Consider the following 25,196-nt stretch of genomic DNA (forward strand, 5'->3'; position numbering starts at 1 on the left):
GGCCAACAAGAAACAGCAACAGCAACAGCAGCAACAATGAAACCGGTTCAAACAGCAGCAAAACTAGCGCAAAAAGTAGACAAAAGAGTGGGGCGCACCACCACCACCACCAGCACCACCACCACTTGAAGCAGCACTTGGTGGGGCTTGTTGTCTTTTTTCTCCTCTTGTCTTCTGTTTCTTCTTCTACTTTTTGTTTTGAATTTTATTTCGTTTTCATCTGCTCAGCAACGGCAGCAGCTTCTGCCATTTGCTGTGCTCCCTGCTTCGCTCAGGCGCCCAGCAAGCAGCGAAATGCGACTCGATTTATCCCCTGCTCTGATTTGCTTTAGTCAAAAGATGAGCATTAAGTACTATAGCATAATATATATTCAACAGATTAACAGTTTTAACTTTTATTCAGATTGCTTTCTGGACTTCAATTAAAACTTTCCTAAGCTTCAGCTGAAGCTAAAGAAGTTAGCAGGAATAGAGTTAACTTTGATTGCAGCTAGCCAACTTGACTTTTCTATGCAGAGCACGTCATAGTCTGAGCTGCTTATTGAGATGCCTTTGAACTTTGATTTTTGTGCCAGAATATTTATTAACAAATATGGTTAACTGCTTCTCAAGGCAAAAAATTGAATAAAATTCTCCAACTGCGATTCAGACTATACTTCTCAAATTGTAAATGCCTTGCTGAATGTGAATCTGAGCTCAGAGTGGCCCTTTGAAATGCTCAACTTAGCAATACATGGAGCACAGCAGCTGAACGCGCTACTCTTCCGCTCTGCAAGTCGTTTAATATGTCTCAAAAATCTTCCATTTACCAAGCAGCTGGCCTACATCACTTCCCTTCTCTTTCTCTCCTCCCGCCTCCCCTGTTGCTGTCACTCTTCTTCCCTGCGTCACTTACGACGTATAATCACATAATCTTGACTCTTAATTACATCACATATTGATGTCTTATTTTATTGTAAATTATAAATTATAAATTTGTTTAAAAAATCTATGAAAGCCTTTTAAATATTCTAGCCTTGTCTAAGGTAAAAGAATCTAGTTTTTTGCAGGCTTAATTACATTTATTTATTTTAACTCATACTCTTAGTTACTCATTGAAAATATTTTACAGTTAGTTTTTCAACTGTGGCACATTAAGTAATTAGCTGGTGCAACAATTAAAGTTAGTTTTCTTGCTTAACTTTATTCCAATTTATCCCATTAAAGTTCACTCGTTTCACTATAAAAATTATCATTTTATTTATTAATAAATTATTAAAAGTTTTCATTTGTTTCTAGAGCTCATGATTCCCACTTTAACACCTCAACAATTTTCCTATTCTATTTATAAACCCATTTATTAGTCACCTTCTATAAAATTAACGTTACATGTGGAAATCCTCTTACCTAGCCTTTGCCTATCTGTAGATAGGTCTTACTAGGGTTATCAGTTCTCTGAGAAATCGCAATGAGATTATGAAACGCTTGCACATGCAGCAGTGTTGTGTAACGATCAGCAGTGATATGATGCAACTCAATTGCGAATGTTGCAAAGTGAAAAGCTACAAGAGAAGCATATGGAAATACTCTATCAATACATAACAGCAAAAATAGGTGTTGGGTAACAGGCAAAAGTGTTGTTAAACAATATCTGGAACAGTGTTGGCAAGCAAATGTACTAAATAAATATTTCAAAATAAAATTAAACAAAATATGGTGATATAAGCTGAGGCACAGCAGAGTTCAGTGCTGTAAATACTATGAAAAGCCATAAAACAGTGTTGTTAGTGTTATAAACAGTGTTGCAAATGAACAGCCATAAGTAGAGGCAACAGTCAAGTACTTGAAGTAAGCGTTTTCTACAAATTCTATATGATATAAACCACTACTAAATGCCATTAATGTACGCTCTATATATATTTATATATACATATCTATTTCAAGCAATTAAGGCAAACTATCCAATCCAAAAATAGTTTCAATTGTCACACATCAATCGACAGAAATAGAAAATTAATTAAAGTTAAGTCGAGTCCTTTTGAGCGCTTTGCCCGTTTCACAGGCAACATTCACTTATTATTATCCCTTTACTTTATTTTATTTTATTTTTTTTCGGGGAAAAGTCACCCCTGTCTCGTGTCTATGTGTGTGTGTGTGTGTGTGTATCTGTAGCTATGGCTGTGCGCGCCTTTCGGGTAGATACAAAACACTGCACATCGAGTGGTTGGCCGTTAAAATGTTGTACAACATGCGTTAAACGGCGCAGCTGCGCCTATCCGGGCTGCAGGCAGCGAACGGCCAGCGGGAGGAGGGGTGGCTATGGCAGAGGGTACGAAGCGATTGATGAGCTACACACTGGGCCTTAGCTTCAGCTTCAGTTTCAGCTTCGGCTTCGGCCCTTTGGGTGGCAGAAGAAGCCAAAAGAAGTTGCAGCCAAACAGCTCGAATCGTTCACAGTTTGCGCTTCGCTAACTGCACAGGGGTAGAGATGACAAGAGGGGATAGCGGGGCAGGGCTTGGATATCAAACGGACTTTCAGACGCCCGACAATGCGTTTGTCATTTGACAAACCAGCAAATGACCAATTGAAGGGCCTGCGAAATGGCAAGCAATTGTCCAAAAATGACTTTAAGGACATTTCGAGTACTGTGAATGGTTTAAACTGTTTGCTAGCTAAAACATCTGTTCAAATCTTGTAAATATCTGTAACAAATATAGATAAAAGTGTGAATTGAATATTGATTATATTAAAGAGAACTTTTGCTTTTAGATAGAATTGTAATCTTTATTTTAGGTAACTTCTGAGAGAGTTTATATTTTAAAAATAATTATTTAATATAAGTTGAATTTAGTAATAAGTATGCGTGACCTAGTCGGCAGTACACGCCTAGCGGATACCCTGCATACTTAGTCAAACAGCTGCTTACAGCATTTTAACTTATGTATAACTTCACTGTGCGATCTTTTTAACATTTTGTGCGTCTCTCCCAAGTCCCAACAATGGTTAAGATGTAGAAATGGACAATTAATCTTAATTCAGTTTTGCTTTAGAATAGCTTATAAAACAATTGTTAATTCTAGCTTGAAATGCATGCGATATATGTTCAAATAACTAAAGATTGATAAATATTTTCATTACAAACAGAATAATTGATCGATATTATCAAGTTTTTAATTTAATATTTAATAGAGACCGTCGACAGACAAACAGGTCAAGATTGATTGGATTATGCCTGCAGATATAGAATATATTTACTTGTTAGAAGTGGCCACGCCCTCTACTGTCTCTCATATACATTTCAAAAAACCTTAAATTGTAATTTTCAATGGGCACAAAAAGATTAACAAAAAATGTTGCATTTAGAATTTTGGCTTTGAGGTACTTAAATTTTTACAACAATTGAGAATTATTAAAATTATTTCAAATTATGCGTATATAGAATAGATTTATATGTAGAATATATATATTTCATATGCTTTATTTTTTTACTAAACTAATTTCGTGACCAGTTTTTTTCATCTCTTGCGCAATTCTTCTGTTGAAGCACTCTTTTTTGCTGCAAAGGCCCCTCAAAATATCTACTAATGTTTCGTCATTCGCAACGAATAGCTATGCTATAATTAAAATAGCTCAATAATCACTGAGTATCTGCCAGTCGCGCAATGACCTCTAACACATTTACATAAGTTCAAAGTCTTAAGTTCAAGACGCCCACAAATTGCCGTTTGATGCTGAGACTCGTGGCTCCACTGGTTTTGTGGACTCTTTTGCTTAAAAGCAATTTTATTTACATAATGCATAATTATTAATTAATTAATTATTATAAGAAGACATCAAGTGAAAGTGCAAACGTCTCTTTAGCCGAAGACCCAGTCTAAACCTAAAGATTTCTTTCGTTTCTATTCTGGCTGGTTTTTATGGTTTTCTTTACTTTAAACTTAATGTTTGTGATTTAAACAATTCAAAATAGCAGCAATAACAACAGCATTAATAATATTAAGTGTCATAAGCTGGTTAGTTGAGGCGATGCTTGTTTCCAAGTTGTTGCCATGTTCACAGCTAAAGTTGTTGTATACCCAGGGTATACCCTGTTGAGATTGCTGAATGGGGTATGACACTTGTATAGTTGAAGAAATTGAGCATTGATTACATAGAGATACATCTACGTAATTAAGCAATATCAATAGAAGGTATGACAAGGCTGGAAATAATTAATATTTCAATTATGGAAATCGATCGATAGCAGCTCATATGTCAGTTAAATCGATAAATATCAACATCGATAATACTGCAAATGTGACTGAAAATTGATAAATATCGACTATTTATATGTTTGTATCGAATATTCAAAGAACTCTGGACAAGTTGTGAGCTCTATGCACCTTGGCTGTGGGCAATACGTACAATGCATAACATTAACTGCAATCTCACACATTGATCAATAATCTAATAGAAAACGCAAAATGGAAAAATCTAAGAGCGGTGACTACAGGGTATTTACTAGTTGCTCATGCCATTTTGTTGTGGCTCGCTTTCATGGCTCCGTCTACGTCACGTGTAGCTCATAAATATTTAACCGAACGGCGACGCCTGAGGCCACACCGCGGACAGAGTCTGTTTGTTGGGTCGGACGAAGGGGTATTTCTTTTTTTTATAGTTTTTCTCATTCTGTGTTAATTTAGCAAAAAGCATTGCGAAATGACTCGCAATTTTAGACTTCATTACATGCGCTTTGGGCTGGAACCAGAAAGCGAGCCAGAACGCGAGCTGGCACTGGAACTGGAACTGGAACAGGAACTGCAAATGCAAATAGAAATGTGCAACTGCAGCTAGCCTGAATGCTGTGCCACGTTTATCGGACATAAAAATTTTAAATTGTGCACAGGATATAGCAGAAGCCGCTGAAAAGGAACCGCACAGCAGATAAGGAGGAAGAGGTAGAAAGAGAGAGACTGTGAGTTGCACACCTGCCTCTGTGCCGCAAAGGCAGGCCTATTTACATACACACATACACACGGACAGCCTGTCTGAGGACTGTCTGAAAGGCATCGCAGGTCTCGTCCTGAAACCGGATTTGCGTTTCCATATACATACAGGAAAATCTGTGCCTGTGTGCCCAAAAATTGACAACAATTATTTTGTGATTGACAGAAACCAAGTTCTATTATTGAATTTCAAGCGAATGCTGTGCATCAAATGGAGTTGGTTGTGTATATTATAGAGATAACTCATATTTTATATAAAGAAGATTTCTTGAGTGGTCTTCAAAGAAAGACTTATATATCTTTATATCGTATTGAAGTTAAGTTATAAATTAAACGGATTTGCATATAATGCAGATTTCTGGAATTTTGTTTAAGGTATTTTATTGTCCAAATATAACGAATTTTTTTTTTAATTATTTAATCATTATCTTTTATAAATTGACTTTATTTGTTAATTGAGTTTCTAATTTATAAATTAATTTTAATTAATTTTTTGTTTTCTTAAATTTCATAAAATATCAAAGTAATCAAATAAGTTTTTAAAATCATCTTTGCCATTCACGAATATTTCATTATTTAATTAATAAAACAAAAATTAATAAGCAATATGTTTATCTCTATTATCAATTATTCATTTATTTATTTCTTCTATTCACTGTTAAATATTAAATAAATACAGCCTATGTAGCCGCCTGTTGCCCACAGTAATTTATTTTGTTATCAATTAACTTTGTTTGTCTTACAAATTTAAGTAAATTTATTCGTTTTTTTAATATACAAATAAGATCAAATTGTTGGCTCTGCTCTAATCATCTCTCACATTATCTCCTATGTATTTATATCTACAAAGCAGCTATGCTAATAATTTATATAAAGTTCCATAGATTAGAAAGAATTTGTTTATATTTTCTTTGAAGTTCTTAAAAGTCTAACAGGCCAGCGAGTGCTGTGAGTCTGTTTTTTAGTCTTAGTTGTAGTTAAGTTTTTCGCTTGTTGGCAACACAATTATAAATATTATAATTATATAGCTGCTAATCAGCTCTAATTATATAAGCACTTATCTTTATACGCTTGCATTTCTCTATCAAGTGTCTCGTGCCAAGCGATTCCACTTAATTTGACTGTTGTTATTGCTGCTGATATAGTTGTTGTTGTTCGTTTTATGGATCGAAAAGTTGATTAACATTAATTAATCCATGCTATGCGTCGCGTTTATTTGTACAAATGACTAAACGAGACCCAATGACAGCTACAGCCACAGAGCTGTCCAATTCGTCTAACCAGCTAGCCGGAAATACGCACACACGGATACAGATACAGATACAGACACATAAGCAGCTAAAGATACAGATACAAATACTTATTCAGCTATGGATACGCACACCCATGGCAATGTTTGACCCAGTAATTTACGCATGTTTAGAGCCAGCGCAGTTAATAAAGCTAATTAATGGACTTGCAGCTCAGCAACAACAGCAGCGGCTCGCTTCGACTGCAGTCTGAAATGTATCTGAGAGATACACATAGTTAGACTCTGTTGAAGATACTTGTTGTTTTGCCGCCTAGGTGAGCAGCGCCCAGGGCCAACCTGTTTCGTTGCTGTTTGTGTACGCAACAAAGCAATTTCATGGAAAATATTTTTACTAGAGAAAGAAAATTAAACGCTGCCGCAAATGAAGCGAACAAACGACCAAATGACCGAACACTAAAAAAAGAAGATAAAAACAGCAACAACAACAACAGCAGCAAGAAACGAAGAAGTTCAAGAAGCAGCGCAGCAGCAGAAGCCGCACAAAACGCACGTCAAACGACAACAGCAACGCATTCGGCACAGAGCGTGGGAGTTTGTTAACAGCTGTACAACAGCCTAAGCATCGCTCTCTCGCTGCGACGCTCTCTCATACTCGTTCTCGCGCGCGCTCTCTTTACCTCTCTCTCTCTCTCTCTCTCTCTTTCGCTCTTTGACTGTTGCGCTGGCACGTAACAACATCCCTGCGGATGCGTCACACGTTGTCAGCGTCGGCGGCGACGGCGACGGCTGCTGTTGCTGCTGCTGCCTTTTTGTCACAGGTCGTTGCACTGCCGACACACACACATATGCACACACTCACACACATATGCATGCACAACGCAGCGCAGCGCAGCTCGTGTATGCAGTGACACATACAGGCCACGACGCGACGTCGACGTCAACGCCGACTGCACACATGGACAACGGACAATGGACGATGGACGATGGACGATGGACGATAGACGCTCGACGGCCATCAAGAACATTGTTTGCTGTTGTCTTTCGCTTCACCTCCTCGCACACACATGCACTTGTGCATGTTTGTGTGTGTGGCTGCCGGCTGACCGGCTTCGCCTTCGGCTTTCCTATGCAGATATATATATATATATTTAGTTTTGCTCTCTGTTAGGCCAGCTCTCTCGCTTGCGCTCGCTCAAGGAAGTAAGCATAACATGTTTCTGTTATGCTAAAAGCTGAAGAGCAATTCTCATTAGCAAATACTTGTGTTATATCTATGCAACAACACTTACAGTTATGGCCATAAAAGCCATTGTCTTACAGCACGAATTACTGGGCAGTCAGAAGTGTTATGGAGCTCGATAATGTGGTATGTTATATAGAATTCATATACGCTAGCCAAGTTGGCTTAGGCCAAGTTGATAACAAATAAAGATTTACTCGTATGGTTCACTGTTTTCATTGGCCCTAACAGAGATCCTTAAACATTATTTAAGCAAGCTAACAATATAGACATGTATTTAAAGTCTATAATATATGTATTTTTACACTATATAACATAACGTTTATACTATATAATATATATATACGCATATTATATATATATATACATTATTTTTCTTTAAGAAAAAACTTTATAATATATATTTCATCCTTAAAAGTAGTACCAATAGTGCTCAGAATTTGTTCTGAATATACTATATAGTCAGATAAGAGTGGCCATGCCCCTAGTGGGTGTGAACATACAGTTATCTGGCGATCTGTGTGGTTTAAGATACACTTTTACCCGTTTTGAAACTATCCCAATGGTCGTATATATATCCATTAAATCTTGGATTGTCAACACGAGTATATGTTCCAAATCCCAAATCTATAGTACTTTAATTTGCCACGCCCCTAGCAGGCGTATCGGGAAATTTCTTAAGACTTTATCAGACGAGGATACTGACGAGTATCTATTCTAAATTTCAAATTTCTAGCCCATAAATTAGTATTAATTAGGAAAAAATTGCGCTCAACTTACGCTAAGTCCTCATCATCGATCCATTATACCCTATAGATTCGCTAGCATAGAATGTAGCTTCGATCTATGCATTGGCGAGTTCAAATATCTGATATTTAACATTTCAATTTTGCTTGCAGATTAAAGTTTCACTCATGAGCTGGAGGAATGGGAGTTGGCTGACAGGCCTCATTCCATAAAAAATTTTGTATTGCCTGAAGTAGGGACAGACATCCTTGTGCTCTGCTGGGCCACTCGATTTGCTTTTGCATTTAATAAATACATAAAAATGCCCAATTAAGACAAACGATGAGTGCAATCAGTTTTTTCTCTTTTTCGGGGGTCTATGGAGCTGGTATTTTTGGAGCGCGCCAAACCGAATTCAAGTGGTACAGCAGCAACAACAATAACAACAGGAGGAACAGCTGAAGAAGAACACGAAAATATGCTCAAGTGGCTCAGCGAGCATCAAAATTTGTGTATCTGTATTTGTAGCTGTATCTGTATCTGTATCTGTATCTGTACCTGTGTGCCGCAGCATAAAAGAAAAGCGTTCAAATGAACTTTTCGCATACCCTGGCACCCCTTTGCTTTTGCCAATGGGGTAGATTGATTATAATGTATAATGGTTGGTGCTTCTTTTGAAATCTACTCTCTCACGCTCCACTGTCCTTAAAATTTCTTAAAAAGTCCTCGCTCTAGCTTTCCTTCTCTCTCTCTCACTTTGACTGTCTATTGATTTCTGGGTATATTCAGATTAAACTTTGTCCATCTCTTAAGCTCTTTTGGAGTCTCTTTCTTTTTCTTCTGTTATATCTCTCAATATCTACTATCGTCTTTTCTGATCACCTTCCTTTTCTATTTGTCCTCCTATGTTTCTTTCTATCTCTCTATCTCCCTCTATTGTCTGTCGTTCTACTTTTATGTTTCTATCTATCTCGCTCTTTGTTTCTCATTCTCTCTCCAATAACTTCGCTGTCTGTCTCCCTCTCTATATCCTTAGTTGTCTGTCTATCTGTTTCTCTTTTTCACCTTAACTCTTTCTATCTCACTCTTTCACGCCCTTGTCTATATATGTCTCATATGCATGTCTAGCAGTCTCTCTCTCTCTCGGTCTATATCATAATATATAAACGTATATTTGTATAGACAGTTCAAAAGAGACATACATACATTTATGTATATCGTCTTTAACCTATCAAGTGCCTCTAGCTTTATCTCTTTATGCCTTTATCATTACCTACTTTTCTACAGTATTATTCTAGCATCTCTTTCTCTCTCTTATTTCTAATTTTCGTGCTTTCTATTTAATTGCCAGGGTATTTTTGTAGACCAAAGCTTTTTTAAGCATTCTTTGACTTGTTTTGTTTTGTATTTTTCGTTGTACGTGGCACAAGTGCGGTCGCATGCTTAAGCGCATACATACACACACACACACACACTGACACATGCTCGCACTCGCACAACAGTCAGAAACGTGTTGAGTGGCCCCACCAAACAAGTCGCTTTGTCTCCGTCTACCTTCGCCTCCATCTCGCTTGCTCGTTCTGTCTCTCTCTCTCTCTCTCTCTTTCTCTCGCCTTCTCTATCATTCTCGAATCTCTGTTGGGCTTTGGCAACTCTGTGGAATAAAAAACTCCGCTTGGGTCAGCGCACGTTCAATGCTGAGGGCCAATACAAAGCCCCTCACAGCCCCTGCTTCATGGTCACTTTGTTTTCCATGCAATTTGATTTACAAATGCCCAACAACAACAATAAAGAAGGCGACGACTATGCAAAGTGCCGCATCATACAGAAAAATGAAGAAGAACAAGAGCAACAAGAGCTATGAAAAGGATATCATCCTCAGAGACAAATAAAAATATTCAGAAAGAAAAGTTATTTTTAGTCTGAAGACGCTTAAATACTCCTTGAAATGAATCAAGCGAATCAAGAGATTATTGATGTAGTGATCAATCAAGTATATTGAAGCTCCAAAGTTGATCGAGAGATCTTTAAAACTGAAGTATACAGATAAATCTACTCATCTGTTGATGCTCTTCAAGAATATATATACATAAAGATCAACAATAATTCCATCAATATCTTAAGGTGTAAGAGAACCATTAGAAAGTATCTCAAAGTTAGCTCCGATTGGTTGATTGAATGATTGAATACCTTCATGATTGATGGTTCATTAATATATAGAAAGTATTCAAATAAAAAACACAATAAAATTCTATGCAGGCTAATATGTGAATTAAGCAATCATTGATTGATTGATTGATTGATTGATTAAGTGATTGAATGATACAATATTCTGATATTCTAATGACTAAATAGGAGATTAAAGTGCATCAATCAATACCCAGCACTAGAATAAGTATAAAATAAAATCTACAAAACTGACTGAGTGATTGAATACATAAATTATTGTAGCTGTATATAATGGACAGATATACAACTATATATATATATAACCTTCAATGTTTTATAGAGTATTTATATGCCCAAAATAAGCTCGAAGATGCATACCCTACATTAGTGTAATAGCCTTTACAATGGCATCTTTATACGTGAATTAAGCAATGATTGAATGATTGATGTGATCATCATTAAGCCACATATAAGCTGAATAGAAGAAGATTAAAGACGCCTCCGTCGTATCCTTACAATACTTACAATGCAGGGCATATAAAATCTACAAAGCTGATTGAATAATTGAATGCCTAAATGATAATGCTTAAGTCAGCTCTTCTCCTCGGGCTAAAAATTGAATTTAAAGTTTTAGAGCAACACGGGGAAAATGATTAATGGGCCGCCAACGTGCGTACAATGATTGATTAATTAACGTTGACAACCAGAAAGGAGTAAAAAGCACCGACAAACACACACACAGACAGGGTTGTTGTTGCTGTGCTTATTTGTTGTCCAGTTTGGGGCGACTTTTATAAATTGACTTCATATTCGATACGGTCTGTTTTTCCACATCTTTGAGCTGCTGCTGCTGCAGTTGTTGTTGTTGTTATTTTTTGTTGTTTTCCCTGCAATCATTTTCCAATGAAATGTGTCATGAAGTGCGTGTGTGTGTGTGTGTTTTGTGTGTGGCCTTGATTGATTTCGACAGAGAGCTGGAGGTAAAAATTAATTCTCTTTTTTTTTGCGTTTGACTCGAATCTGTGTGACATGTGAATGTGCATAGAAGGTGTGTGCGCAATTCATTTCGTTTGACATTTGACAGCTATCGAATAGTTATCGGACATATTTATCGAATAAACAACAAATAACAAACAAAATATATGCAGCTAATTGTTATATATTGTCAATCAATAGAGAGACACAGAGAGAGAGAGAGAGAGAGAGTGGGAAGCAGAAGACAAAGAGAGAAAAGCAGATTAATTGCCCTCAAGATAGCAAACAGAAGAGCCAGAAAGAGACAGAAAGCGAAGCGAGAACAAGTTAAAGCAAAAGATTTTGCATTGTATAGATTAAATACTATTTGAAACGTTTACGAGTTAGATACAAAGCAACCCTAATGAATATAAGCAATACGTCAAAGCATATTCTTTACATAATCGAACACGATTGAAAGCATAAATAGAAAGAAAATGCCAACGCAATGATGTAAGTGTAAGCGGGATAGAAAGAAACGACAAACGTTTACGAAGATGTTTTTACAGTACGATATAGAGACTGAGTGTGAGTGTCGCAATCGTTTACGGATAGGATTCAAAGAAGAATTTACAAAACGGAAAAAATATTGGAATTTGAATACTGAAACCAAATAAAATATGATATATAGAAATATATATATATATGTGTAAAGGTAGAGCAGTTATGTAGCAAGTTCTTAAAGTGTAATTATAGTTACTATATAATTCTAGGACATATGCCATAATTCTTGCCCCATATATGAGCCGAGTTGCAAGTGGGCTAAGCCTAAAGATTGCGAGTCGAGTCGAGTGGAAGTCGCAACGATCAACGACCTGAGACACCCCCGCTCTAAATTCCAGAGCCCGGCCCAGGCAGACAATGGGCGGGCATTCATCTTTACGTAATTCCCAACCAAACAAAAAACAGCAACATTAAAAAATGTTTGCCTGAAACAAAGCAGAAAAGTGAAAGTCTAAGAGAGAAATACGTAGAGTCCCTCACAAAAAAAAAAACGAGAAAAAATCAAATATAATTACTATGCATCAGAAAGGCGAACAAGGCGAAGCGTCGCGTCGCGTCTCTGGCATGCCATCAAATTAATGAATGAATATAAAAATCTCGAGCTCCCCTCGCAACACCCCCTCCACATAAAAAAAGTATCTGAACCGAGCTACAATTGTTGCCAGCTGTCTAAGCCAGAACCAGTTTCGAATTTCGAATTTGGATAACGATTTGTCGGGCCAATTCGAATTCAATAAAAAATGTTGCAGGAAATTCGTTTGCCTCAACCCAAATGAAACAAAAACATTGAAGCGCACAATTTTATATACGAAATTTAAATAACTTTTGAATAAAATCAGGCAATGAACGCACACTTTTAATTTAAATAAAAAAAAAAGGTTGAGAAAGCACAGAATAACGAATTTTAAATGCACTTTTTCCTTGATTCGATTCTAAGTGCAATCGAGGATTTTCTTGCTCTTAAATTGTTGAACTATAGTTTGAAAATAATTTTATAAAATAAGTCTGGGGATATTCTGATAAAATAAAAGACTTCATTAAGTTTTTATACTCTACTCTGCCTGGATTAGATTGAAACATTTTTGTTTTATTTTGATCTTTATCCTTGGAAATCGAACTTTGTATCTAGATTGAAACATTTTTGTTTTATTTTGATCTTTATCCTTGGAAATCGAACTTTGTATATATGATTTCTGGCTAACTATTTGCTTAAATCTGTTTATGTTGATGTGAGCTATTATCTCAGCAATATTCATAGCAAACTTATCTAAGTAGGTCTTCCAGACAACGATGCAAAAAAGATCCGGGTTCGAACCACAACCTAATGTATGTTGCCTTTGGTGAGCTCTGAATGGCGTGTCAAACTGGCTTGCGGTTTGTCTAGCTAGTTAGCGATACCCTATAGATAAAATATAATAAAAATATCAAAGCTAATAGAAGAGCTTGCTTGACTAGCAGATGACCTGTATAACATATATTTAAAGCGCATAGCATAAGACGTAGTCAGGACAGCTCATTTACAGTTAAAGGTTTTCTATGCTCACATCATTAACTAGTTCGAAACATCATTACCAGCTCTAAATGCTTTCTTAATCTAGGGTATATTTAGCTCCAATATTTAAGCATTTGGACTAGAAAAGTTCCCACGCTAAGGCAAAATATCAGCTCAAGCGTTTCACTTGTTGTTGCCAATGCTTGTGATATATATATGTATATATATATTTAATATATACACTGCGCAAAAAAACACTATTTAAATATGAATAAGCGAAAATTGGTGGCTAAGTGTGAGACATTTATTAATGCATTGAAGTAGCTGTGGTCAACACATTACGACCTTGAATAAAAAAAAAAACATTCTTATGTTCGAGTTTCAATTGGCAATTTCTTTGAGTGTACATAAATATATATATATATATATATATATATATATATATATATATATATATATATATAGTACTATAGCTGAACAACAAGCTCTACGTAGGGTCTTTGCCAGCTACGGCTCGTTTGGACCAAAACCTTGGGCCATTGCATAGTTAACGGGCCATGCGAAAATTATATATATTATATATTTGTATGTATATATATGTAAACATGTACATACTTATACTTGAACAGCTAGCTGCAAATGTATCTGACAGACGCGTGCCTTCAGAGTCTGTCCGTCTGTCTTCTGTCTTCTGTAGTGTGTTTCTAAATCGTTTCTAAAATCTTCTAAGATATATAAGACACACAGCACACGCGACAGCAAGCGAGTTTCTTTATGCTGTATGCTCTATCTATACCTCGAATTGTAGGTAGTACACACAGATACATGTGTATATACGATATATATATATATCTTTATATAAATTTGTGTGTGTGTGCGCCCAACTGATTTATATTAACCGAAAAAATGTACAGAGCAAATGCTGCTGCTGCTGCTGTTGCTGTTGCTGTTGCTGCTCTGCTGCTGCTGGCGTCGGCGCAACGCACGTTTGATGTTGTAGATACTTTTGTTGTTGTTTTTGTTACTGTTGTTGCTCGCCAGCCAAGTGCGAGTGTATCTCGGGCCTCAACAACAACGACGACGACGACGAAGCACTCAGCACGTTCATTATGGCATTTTGTCAGATACAAAATTCAGATTCTCGCTCGCTCGCTGTAGCTTGTGTGTGTGTGTGTGTGAGTGTGCGCGCGTGTGTGTGCGTGTGCTGTTGCTGCTGTGGTTTGTTGCGCGATAAGCATACGGATATGTCAGTTAATTATTTGTTTATATTTTTCCTTTTTTTATATATATACAATTTTTTTATACACACACAAGTACATCTGTTTATTCTTGCAGTGTATGTAAGCGTTAGCATATATATATTTATACATATTGTCGCCATTGATATGTGCTGTTTATATATATATATATATATACCTATATATGCCATGCTTGTTCTGTTTAAGATTTTATGCTGATTAAAGCATTTTGTTCTCTTCTTTTAGATGTTTTTTTTTGCATTTGAATTTGTTAAAATTCTGAAAGTTCTGTTTTTAATTGTATAAAAGTTTTTAAGATATATATTTAAGATATTTAATATAATTTAATATGATTTATTATTTCGCTATATATCTGTATTTTTTATATTTAGTTTAATATAATAAAATAACTATATATATACATAAACTTTTTTTATTTAAAATATTTAACAACTTTTATTCATTTATAAATAAAGAAAAACAAAACAATTAGGCTTAAATGAATATAAATTAATGTTATATATATTTTTTAATATATACATATAGCAGATCGTAGACTGCCAAATATCTGTCTATGTGTTTACAATTTTGCTTTGATTGAAATAAGATATGATAAACATTATATTATAGCGCTTCAAGTCATTGGCAAACTCAACAAAAATAATTTTTTCTGCATCTTAATTTATTTTTTCAATAGTATTTTCATTATATTTTATGATCAGCTGCAATTCAATTCACTTAATGTCAGCAAACGCCTTAATTACATCTTTCTTACCCTTTTAAAACCAGACAATTTTAAGTTCAAAGCGCGCAACTTTTGGAAAATCTTTCATAAACCGCCCCAAAAGGTGCTGCGCCCTTTGTCACTGAGTGTGTGTGTGTGTGTGTGTGTTTTGCGTGCAGATGTTTTGCAGCAAGTGGCAGTAAGTGCAGCTGCAACTGTTGTCGCTGTGGCAGGCAGCAGCAGCAGCAGCAACGAAACAGGCGACTAGAAAGAAAGCGCAAGCAAAAAAGCTCCACAATACAGATTACACACACACACACACATCTCATGTACACAGACTCACACACAAACAATGCAAGGGGGGAAATTGTACGAAGAAAGCCATAAACCGGTGCACGTTGCAAATCGTTGTTGTTGTTGTTGTGTCTGTTCCTCTGTTGCTGTGACTGGTCTGCCCCTGCCTCTGGCTCTGCCACTTGGCAATTTCGATATGCAACACATGCAGCGCACAGCAACTAATCGCAACAGCTGAGCGCCTGCTACGCAGCGTCTACGAAACACCTGGAATGGGGCTCGCAAATTCGGGATAGCCGAAGCGGGAACAGCAACAAGCAACAAGCAACATATCCAACAAACAACACTGCACGAAATAATGTTTAAGTCTGCAGGAATTTAAATATCAACTGCGTTGCTTTGGCAAATCAATTGAACACGTTGCAAACAGTATTCAAAGTGTTTCTCTTTATTAAATTTAAGATATTTAATGTGTGTTATATATAACCAAACTAAAATGGAAAAATATGTTCAATAAATTTGTATATTATCACTGAAATTCAACTTGAGAAAATCTAATAAAACAATTGAAATATTTTTAAACATAGAGTCTGAACTTATCGGAATATAAGGAACATTTCAGCAAAATAGCAAAAACTTGAAAATACAGGAAACTTAAAGAGCTAAAGTTAAAGAATATTAGATATATTTACAACGAGATATATGTATGAACAAAGGAAAACATATCACAGAACCAATATACTCTGTTTAAGCTTTTGTTAACGAGCACAAAACTGCAATGCCCCGTAAGGTGAGTTCATTTCTAATGACCCTGTTTCTTAAGCAGCCAAGAAATTCAACTGAATCAAGTCAATCTAACAGGTTAAGAAGATATAGCCAAAGGTTTTGATGGTCTTAAAGGTATATTGTAATAATAAGAATAAAGTTGACAGACTAAGACCAATACTGTCATAATATTAGTTTCAAGAATTTTTAATCTTTTCTATGAAAATAATAAATATTAATAAAAATGTAAAATAATAAATTTTAATAAAAATGTAAGCTAATAATAAATTAAATTGTATTATAAATAATTAAATTTACTCTGTTTATTTTTCTAAATTAAAATTAGACTATAGTCTTAAATATAATTATTGACATATTTTGTTAACTGTCTTCAAAGCGGAACGCGCAGCATTGTTTAAGGGCTGTCTTCGAGTTGTTGTTGCTGTTGTTATTAGGGGGATGATTCGCATCGGCTGGACTTGCAGCGAGCGTGGAGCGAGGGTTCAATGCGCGCACTGTCCCAAACTGTGGGAGAGCCAGCGACAGCGACAGCGACAGCAGCAACAGCAACAGCCACAACAAAAACTACAGCAAGCAGCAAAGCTTTAACAAAAACCTGTTTGCTCACCCAGCAGCAGAGCATCAGACCAGCAGAGCACCAGCGCAGGAGGAGGAGGAGGAGACGAAGGGGAGATGCATGAGGAAGGCTGGCAGCATTGACCTCAACTGAGTCAACGACAAAATATGCCAAGTCGCAGGCAAAAGGCAGCAGCAGGCAATCGAAATAATGCAGAACATGGTGCGAAATATTTAATACAGAAATGCCACAGCCAAATGGCTAAAAGGAGCTGCTGCCAGTTGTTGCGGTTGCAGTTGCAAGCGAAACCCGTTTTGGAGTCAACACTATCCCCATGCAACAATGCAAACACACATCACTCGCTGAGCGGCCACCTACATTTGGAGGCCTTAGACAACGGCTAAGCCTAAGCAGAGGCTAAAGCGCTGCTCGCTCAGCTTAATTGGGTCATTCACTTGCTCGACAAAGCACAAACACACACACATACACAGAGAGACACACAACAAGCACACACACAACCTTTGAGCCAAAGCAACTTCCGGTACAAGAAGACGCAGATACGCGAACGCACGAGACGAAGACAACTGACAGACACACAGAGAGAGCGCAAGCGGGTGCGAGGGAGAGCACGTTAGAGTTAGGTAGAAATTTGACTACGTGCGAGAGAGTGAGAGGGGCGACGAGCGAGTGCTCAGCTATAGAAGCGACTCGAAACTCGAGTTAAATCTTTAATCTATAAACGCTAGTACAAAGCGACTCAAGCTAATTACACACTCGTCTTAATATATCTTTAACCATATCATGTTACAAGTGAAAGAATCTTTAACAAGTCAATTAATTATTTACAGATGTAAATAACTTGAATTTCCAAGTTATCAGAGATAAGTAAAAGCAAAACTGAATTAATTATGAATTATTTAATGAGTTATCAATTGGAAAACGAAATACTGCAAAATTTAAGATACATTTAAAAAATATATCTAATAATTGATTTGTAATGCTTAAATAGTATAATTATTACTATCATCTGCAATATTAATATTTATATAACTACAAATTATTCCTTCTTAACTAACTGTATTCTATATTTTAAATTGCTTAAATAAATTTTTTTTTTGAATTTTCTTGTTAGTCTTTCTGAAGTATTTCTGGAAACACAGGAAGCAGAAACATAAATATAATTCATAAGGTAAGAAATATTATCTTTAACTTCTAAAGAATTTATTTATTAGCCGAATTTGGACAAAAAACAGTATTTTAGATAAAACTCAACCCATATTTTACGCCACAAAGTAAACAAACCATTCTTATTATGTTACCTTTAACTTATCGCGTACTATCTCTCTCTCTCTCTCTTTCTCGTTTCTCATCTTTTCAAGTTAATGTGTGTATCTCCGTTCCTTAAATGTTCTTTGATTGATTTGATTGGAAAGAGAGTAAGATCACTTTCCACACTAACCCTCTCTCTCACCGAAATAAGGATCAAACAAGGACAGCAACGCACAGCAGCAGCCGAGACAAACACCGAAACAGAGGGCTAGAGAGAAGCAGAGTCAACAAGAAAAGGCAAATAAAATGTTAACCTAACCAAAGCCGTAAAAACTCAACCGACAACTTTTCGAGTCAGCAAATGCTGCCAGCGCCAACGTCGACGTCGACGTCGACGCCGACGCCGACAGCAGCAACGGCAGCACATCCATCATTCGTCGTACTGTGCAATGCGAGCTAAACTCCAAAGAAAATCCAGGCAATTGTTTCCAGAGAGCAACAAGAACGGCAGCAACTACAAAGTGCAATCGCTGTTTCGCAAGCGCTCTTCGAATTCGCTTTGTTACGAGGGCTGTCAGATACATCAATGATTTAGATTAGCATTTGTAAATAGGCAATAAAGCTTTCTTGTTTTGGAAGGCTTCAATATATGCATTTTCTAAATGAATAGTTACAAGGGTTACCCCATAAATTAAACGTTTTCAATTAGCTGTTAGCTACGCGTAGACAGAGTTTGTTTGGCTGCCCTCGCACCAATCAAATACTCGCATTAAGCAACACTGATGCCGATGTATTGTCGTTGTTGTTGCTTTTGCTGTTGTTGGAGTTAGAGTATAAGCACTTAAACTGGTCCGCAGCTTGATCTATTTTTAGTTTAACCCAAAGCTTTTGCAAAGCTCATGCAAAAGTTCACAAAAGGCAACTGCAATCAATGTGAAGTATTTAATGGCCAAGGTCTTTCTTGGCCCACCCACACGCACACACTCAAACTAGCGCAAAACAAGTAAGGAGCAGAAAGTAAAGGGAATTACAAATAGGAATAAGCACAACTTTTGTCACTTACCCAACATTAGCACGGAGCTTGGCGATAATCCAATTTGATTTTTTTCATTAGTTTGTTATTTCAATGAGAGCGACGCGTACATAAACTACTACAACGATAAATTTATTAGATTGCACACAAAAAACCAACAACAACAGTAACAAGAGCAGCGCGGAAATCAGTTCAAAATTGCGGCTGCTACCGCACTCTCTCCCTCTCTCTGTGTGCGTGTGTGTGTGTAAAAATCAAAACAAAACACGACAAAAACACACACGCACACACACTTGCGTACAAAGAGCGAGAGCGGGAGAGCGACGGCTGAGAGCGCAAGCATAGAAAAAGAACAGCAACAACAACAACAAATTAAGCTGTGATCACTGCTGTACGATGTTGTTGTTATTGTTGTTGTTGCTGCTGCTGCTGATGCTTATGTTGTTGATTTTTATGGCTGCCTTTTGTTTTGACTGCAACATGTTGAATGTTGCAGCCAAACACACAAACACATACTCTTACAATAAAACACACATAAACGCACTCAAACACAACGTCCAGCGACTGGCCCTAACGGTAAATGTTAAAACTCATGCAGCCCATAACTGAAACTCGCAATAAATATTCATACGAAAATATTTAATAAGCATCATTTGATTTAATTAACACATTTAACAAATGCAATTGAGGCGGGTTGTTTTTTTTTACGAAAGGACGCGCGCTTAAGATCTCACAAATGTATTGGGAAGCCATAGAATTTTATACATATTAAAAATTTAATTGGTTGCTCACTTTATTAAAAACACACACTAAATATTGAACGTACACAGGTTTGTTTTATAAATGTTGGTTTCGTTAAACGTAAATATCCGCGAGAAATGTACGAAACACCCAAAATGGTTTAAAAAAACACCGCGTACGTGCTCTGCATACAACAGAAAAAAAAGCGGCACTGACGTTGTGTGACCGTACCCAGTAAAGCGGAAATTACCATAAAGCGGCTAGAAGACAAGAAATGCCAAAGTGCAGGACAGTGTTGTTAAGCGACAACAGGAAAATTAAAGAAAAAACTAAGGTATTAAGGTATTAACAGAAAACTTGTTATTTGTTGAAATATATATTAAAGACCTGAATTTGGAAGAAACTTTGTATTTTTTTCTACAAAATTGGCAATAGCATAATGTGCTGCTTCTTATCTCCGATCTTTGTATTGTTGCACTGATTAATAATACCAAAACTTCCATCCATCTGGCAGCTTTGTGACCACAACTGTTTCAGTGTGCCAAATTTACATTTCATATTTGTTTTTGTTTTGCAATTTACGCATTTTGTTTTGTTTTGCTTTAAGTTTACTTTAAGTTTGCTTCTTAAATGCAAACATGAATAACGACTGGCCTGCTGATGATGCTGACATCGATCTAGCATTAAATGATGAGGCTTTGGGAAAGTTACTCGATACACCAGCGGAATCAGAGCCAAGAATTATTAGCGAATGTGTCGGCTTCGATGAGAGCGCAGGTAACAATTGGCTTTATCCGAACAATTTGCCACTACGCTCGTATCAGCACAGCATTGTGCAAGCGGCGCTCTATCGCAACACGCTGGTGGTGCTGCCCACTGGCTTGGGAAAGACCTTCATTGCAGCGGTTGTGATGTACAATTTTCATCGCTGGTATCCCGAGGGCAAATTAATTTTCATGGCTCCAACGCGTCCACTGGTTGCCCAACAGATCACTGCGTGCCAAACAATAATGCCATTTTCCCCGGAGGATACCGTGGAGCTAACTGGACGTTTGCCACGTGCTAAACGCGCCGAATTGTGGGCGACCAAACGCGTCTTCTTTGCCACGCCCCAAGTAGTGCAATCGGATATGCTAGACACGGGCGACCGTGATGCCCTGCAATTCCCCTATATGTCCATCAAATTGCTCGTAGTGGATGAGGCGCATAGGGCCAAGGGACGATATGCATACACACAGGTTCAATAATCAAGTAATACATCGAGTTAAATATATATTTATTAAACATAAGTTTATTCATCTAGGTCACAGAATCTATAATGGCTCGCAATCCTTACTTCCGCATGTTGGCTCTCTCTGCAACACCGGGACGTACCATGGAAGACGTGGCTGCCGTGTGCCGCAATCTGTACATCTCTCATCTCGATGTGCGCTGGGATGACTCCATAGATGTGCGACAGTATGTGCATAAGCGCAACATGCGCACCATTGTAGTGCCTCTGGATGATCGAATCAAGGAGCCGCGTGCACAGCTTCTACAAATTATCGATCCTTATCTGCGACAGCTAATTACAGCAAATGTCCTGAAGGGAGCACGCGGCAATATTTCGCGGAACAATCTGCTATACGATCAGAGCCGCTATCAGGAGAATGTGTCCAGGGGTGAGCGTCATCCGGAACACAGCTTGGTTGTCAGCAACTTTTCCATGTGCATTAGCTTGTATCACGCATTGGAGCTTCTCGAGCGGCATGGGCTGCGCGTCTTTGTAAATAACTTTGATTCGGGCGAGCAAGGAAGAGATAAATTTGTACTAAAAGATGTGGCGCTTAGGGGACTGGTGGAGAAGGTTCGCCAAGAGCTAGGTGACAATCCTCTAGATCACTCCACGCACGCCATGACCAATGGGCAGGTGGCGCCGCTGCCCACTACCCTAGACTTTGGGCATCCCAAATACGAACAGGCCAGGCTGGTGATGTTAAAGCATTTCGAGGTAGTATTGATTCAGTGATTGCCTAGTTTATTCCCTAACTATATCTAATTTCAGTCCCATGCTGATTCCCGTGCGATTGTCTTCTGCGAGTATCGTGAATCCGTGATGCTGATTCAACGTTTACTGTTGCAGCACAGACCGATGTTGCGGCCGCGTTGCTTTGTTGGCCAAAACTCAAGCGGTAATGGAATTTGTGCTTTAACCCAAAAGGAGCAGTTGCAAATTATGTCGGACTTTCGCCAAGGAACATGCAATGTGCTGGTGGCCACTTCCATTGGCGAGGAAGGCCTCGATGTTGGCGAGGTGGAGCTGATTGTATGCTTTGATATCTGCAGCTCAAATCCGACACGTTTTACACAGCGCATCGGACGCACAGGCAGGAAGAAAAATGGTGATGTGATTATACTGGTCACAGATGGACGAGAGCAGCAACTGCTCAAGGAGATGCTGGCCAACAAGGATCAAATGAATCGCAAACTCTTGCAGTCGACGTTGGTCAAGAGCGTTTTGTATCAGCACGCGCCACGACTGGTGCCACCGCAATTTCATCCACGGTGCGAGCAGCGCTTCATGGAGCCCATTAAACCCAAGCCGCAGGCACCCTCACCCACAGGAAAGGGGCGCAAGCAACCCATGCAGCCGATAGTTAAATGCCATGATCTGCGCAAGTACTTCGCGCTTAGCCAAGACAAATTTCTGCAGGGTGAACCGACATACAAAGTAAGCGAGGCCTCACAGCAGCTACTCCAGGAGCAAGCGGCACGGCAGAGCGTGCCGATCCAGAACTTCCTGCTGGACACGCAGGAAGACCATGAACCGACGGCAGCAAATGCTCCATTGTCTGCTAGCAGCAGTGCTCAGGACCAGTTGCAGCGCCTGCGCAAGATAACGCGACTGCTGCAGGCAACCAAGCCTTTGGTCAGCGACTCACAACGTAACCAGGATCTGGTGGCTCAGTTGCAGGACAAGCAACTCCCTATTGCACTCAAGCTCTATCTGATTGAATGCAATGCACACTTTGTGCGTGATATACATACAAAGATGATGGAACAACTGCAGCGGCAGCTGCCGGCAACGCGTCTGAACTCCAGGCAACAGCGCACCCGAAAGATATACGAGATACTTCAATCCGTCTGCGGCGAGCACTTGGAGCGCATCTTGGAGCAAGGCGAGTCAAGCTGTGCGGAGCTAACGCTTAAAGATTTGCAGCAGCCGATGGACGAGCAATCAGGCTTTGAAAAAGTCTGCGTGGACATATTTGAGGGCTTGCAAGAGACCGGTATCTGTGCGGATAACCACGAGCTGCTGCAGCAAGAATGGGAGCAGTTAGAGCTTCGCCGCCTAGAGCAGACCGTGAGAGAGCAGCTAGATAATGAGGCGACAAGCTTATACGAGGATTGGCAGGAGCAGGAGACAGCAGAAGACGATTGTCTGCAGACTACAGATGTCTCCACCTCTGTCTATCAAAGTCAATGGGCGGAGACAGCACGGCACAGCTCCACGCCGTTGCGAGAGCGGCAGGTGACAACTGAAAAGGATTCGACAGCAGACTGCAATCAGCTTAACGCCAACCTGAGTCGTCTCAATTGCCTGATGAGCGCGGCAAGCACGCCACTGCAGAAGAATAAACAGAGTAAGAAGTCGCTGCTGGACGAACTGGATGAAGATTTGTCGACCTTTGATCAGCTGGCTGAGCAGCAGGATTCTGTTGCTGTTGTAGCCACGCCAGAGGCACTCGAGCTGGATCTCAACGATTTTCTAGAGCCGCTACCTGAAGAGCAGCTACTGCAACAAAAGGAAAGTCAGCCAACAGCGTTGCATGACCAGCTGCTGGAGCAAAGGATTAGCGTAAAGGAGAATCAACCAATTGCTTCTGACGAGCAGAAGCTGAGCTCAGTTAAGAAAAATCAACCAGAAGCTGCAACTCCACCGCGAATTTTCTCACCTGACATCTTTGCAGAGGATTCTATGTCGCCGTGGAAGCCAACGCCACCTGCTCCAGCTATGAGCTTAGCCGCGAAACTAGCTGCCAAACCCTCAGTCACAGCTATAAGTGCACCTGCTGATCGTTCACCGGATCGAACGTCCGCTCCCGCTCCCGCTCCCGCTCCTTCTGCTCAGCTAAAGTCTCCAAGTATTTTCGAGAACTATCTGCGTCGCATGCGTGGGCATGGCCACCTGTCCAAAGAAGCGCAGCGCATACACACTATGACCAGCAATGCAGCTGCTAAGCCATCTCAGTTAGAAGAGGACTCACCAATTATGCGGCGTCGCCCAGGCAAGCGCAAGGCCTATGACATATCCGACGAGGAGAAGGCGGAGGTAACACAAATTTTGGATGACGAAAGCTTCGAGGAAGTGCCTGCTACACAGGTGGTAAGAGCAGAAGCCTTTTACCTTGTTCCCTGACTCATTCAACAATTACTTTCCAGCCAGATCTGCGGACACCTCCGCGTCGCAAACGCGCCAAGTTTAACGAATTTATTCTGGAAGAGGCAGACCAAAGCGGATCCAATCACGAGGAGGATGAGCATGCGGAACGCAGCTTTGGTGCTTATCTAAAGGACTCTGTTATAGTCTCAAGCGATGATGAAGAACACAATGACACCACCACGCATGCCATGTACCTGAGGGGTATTAGGTAGGTTTTGCATCCTTCCACAGAATCAGCTTTAACTAAATTGTTTTTATATCGTTTCGCTGCTAGGAGTCCTGTACATCGCCCTGGCGCTTTTAAGATGCCTGCGCCGCGTCGGTTTGATGAAGAATCTATTTACTCACAGCCTGTGGAGCCAGAACCATCGCAATATTATCCCTGCTCCTTTGTTGTGAATGATGACAGCGCTGTCAATGAGGAAGCGCACAACATTTCGGAGTGTCCGTTAGAGCGAGCCGAGCGCATACTCAAGGAGCAGCGACGTCAGCGACGAAGGCAAAGAGAGGGAGGAGGAGTTATCCAACCACCCGTCGCAGCGCCAACAACAGCAACTGCGAGAGGCAAGCGACGACGCATACAAACACTCAGCGATTCCAGCGACGACGATGTGATCTTTATTAAATGATTGACTCATTGATTGAGCTGTGCTTAGCTCCAGTGCCATTCCCTATGACTACCCCATACTATTTCTTCAGCTAAATACCCTGTTAATCTTATCGTTACGTTTGTGATCTAACACATAAGTTGAAGTACTTTATTTTATATG

At 39.0% G+C, this 25,196-nt stretch overlaps 2 protein-coding genes and 1 long non-coding RNA gene across 6 annotated transcripts in view; 2 read left to right on the forward strand and 1 right to left on the reverse strand.

Annotated features, from left to right (window-relative positions):
* LOC111594995 (neurogenic protein mastermind) overlaps positions 1–20,212 on the reverse strand; it is a 92,126-nt gene extending 71,914 nt beyond the window's left edge. The window contains exons 1-2 of one of the 2 annotated variants that reach the window (XM_023308523.2): positions 20,055–20,212; positions 19,293–19,377 (exon numbers count right to left, since the gene is read on the reverse strand). The gene's annotated coding sequence lies outside the window, so the exon portion shown is untranslated. Of the gene's footprint in view, positions 1–19,292; positions 19,381–20,054 lie in introns of both variants that reach the window. The other variant, XM_030226056.1, reaches the window with a different exon arrangement.
* Positions 11,547–12,755, forward strand: LOC111595049. Of its 2 annotated transcripts, XR_002751167.2 has the most exons (4): positions 11,547–11,653; positions 11,715–11,819; positions 11,876–12,021; positions 12,080–12,755. It is a non-coding gene; the product is annotated as an uncharacterized LOC111595049 (long non-coding RNA). The 2 variants fall into 2 exon arrangements; XR_003944595.1 differs by having other exon boundaries at positions 11,547–11,819.
* A 344-nt stretch (positions 20,213–20,556) lies between the features above and the next one.
* On the forward strand, positions 20,557–25,148 carry LOC111593642. 2 transcript variants are annotated; one of them, XM_023306532.2, is made up of 5 exons: positions 20,557–21,241; positions 21,307–21,993; positions 22,048–24,366; positions 24,426–24,634; positions 24,701–25,148. In XM_023306532.2, the coding sequence occupies exons 1-5, from the start codon at positions 20,642–20,644 to the stop codon at positions 25,053–25,055; spliced, it is 4,170 nt and encodes a 1,389-aa protein (XP_023162300.2). In that variant the 5' UTR covers positions 20,557–20,641; the 3' UTR covers positions 25,056–25,148. The 2 variants fall into 2 exon arrangements, with proteins under 2 accessions (XP_023162300.2, XP_023162291.2); XM_023306523.2 differs by having other exon boundaries at positions 20,558–21,241; positions 22,048–24,369; positions 24,701–25,146.
* Positions 25,149–25,196: the final 48 nt, after the last annotated feature.

This window comes from Drosophila hydei, unplaced genomic scaffold (genome assembly GCF_003285905.1).
Source record: "Drosophila hydei strain 15085-1641.00,03,60 unplaced genomic scaffold, DhydRS2 tig00000060-arrow-pilon, whole genome shotgun sequence".
Lineage (NCBI taxonomy): Eukaryota > Metazoa > Arthropoda > Insecta > Diptera > Drosophilidae > Drosophila > Drosophila hydei.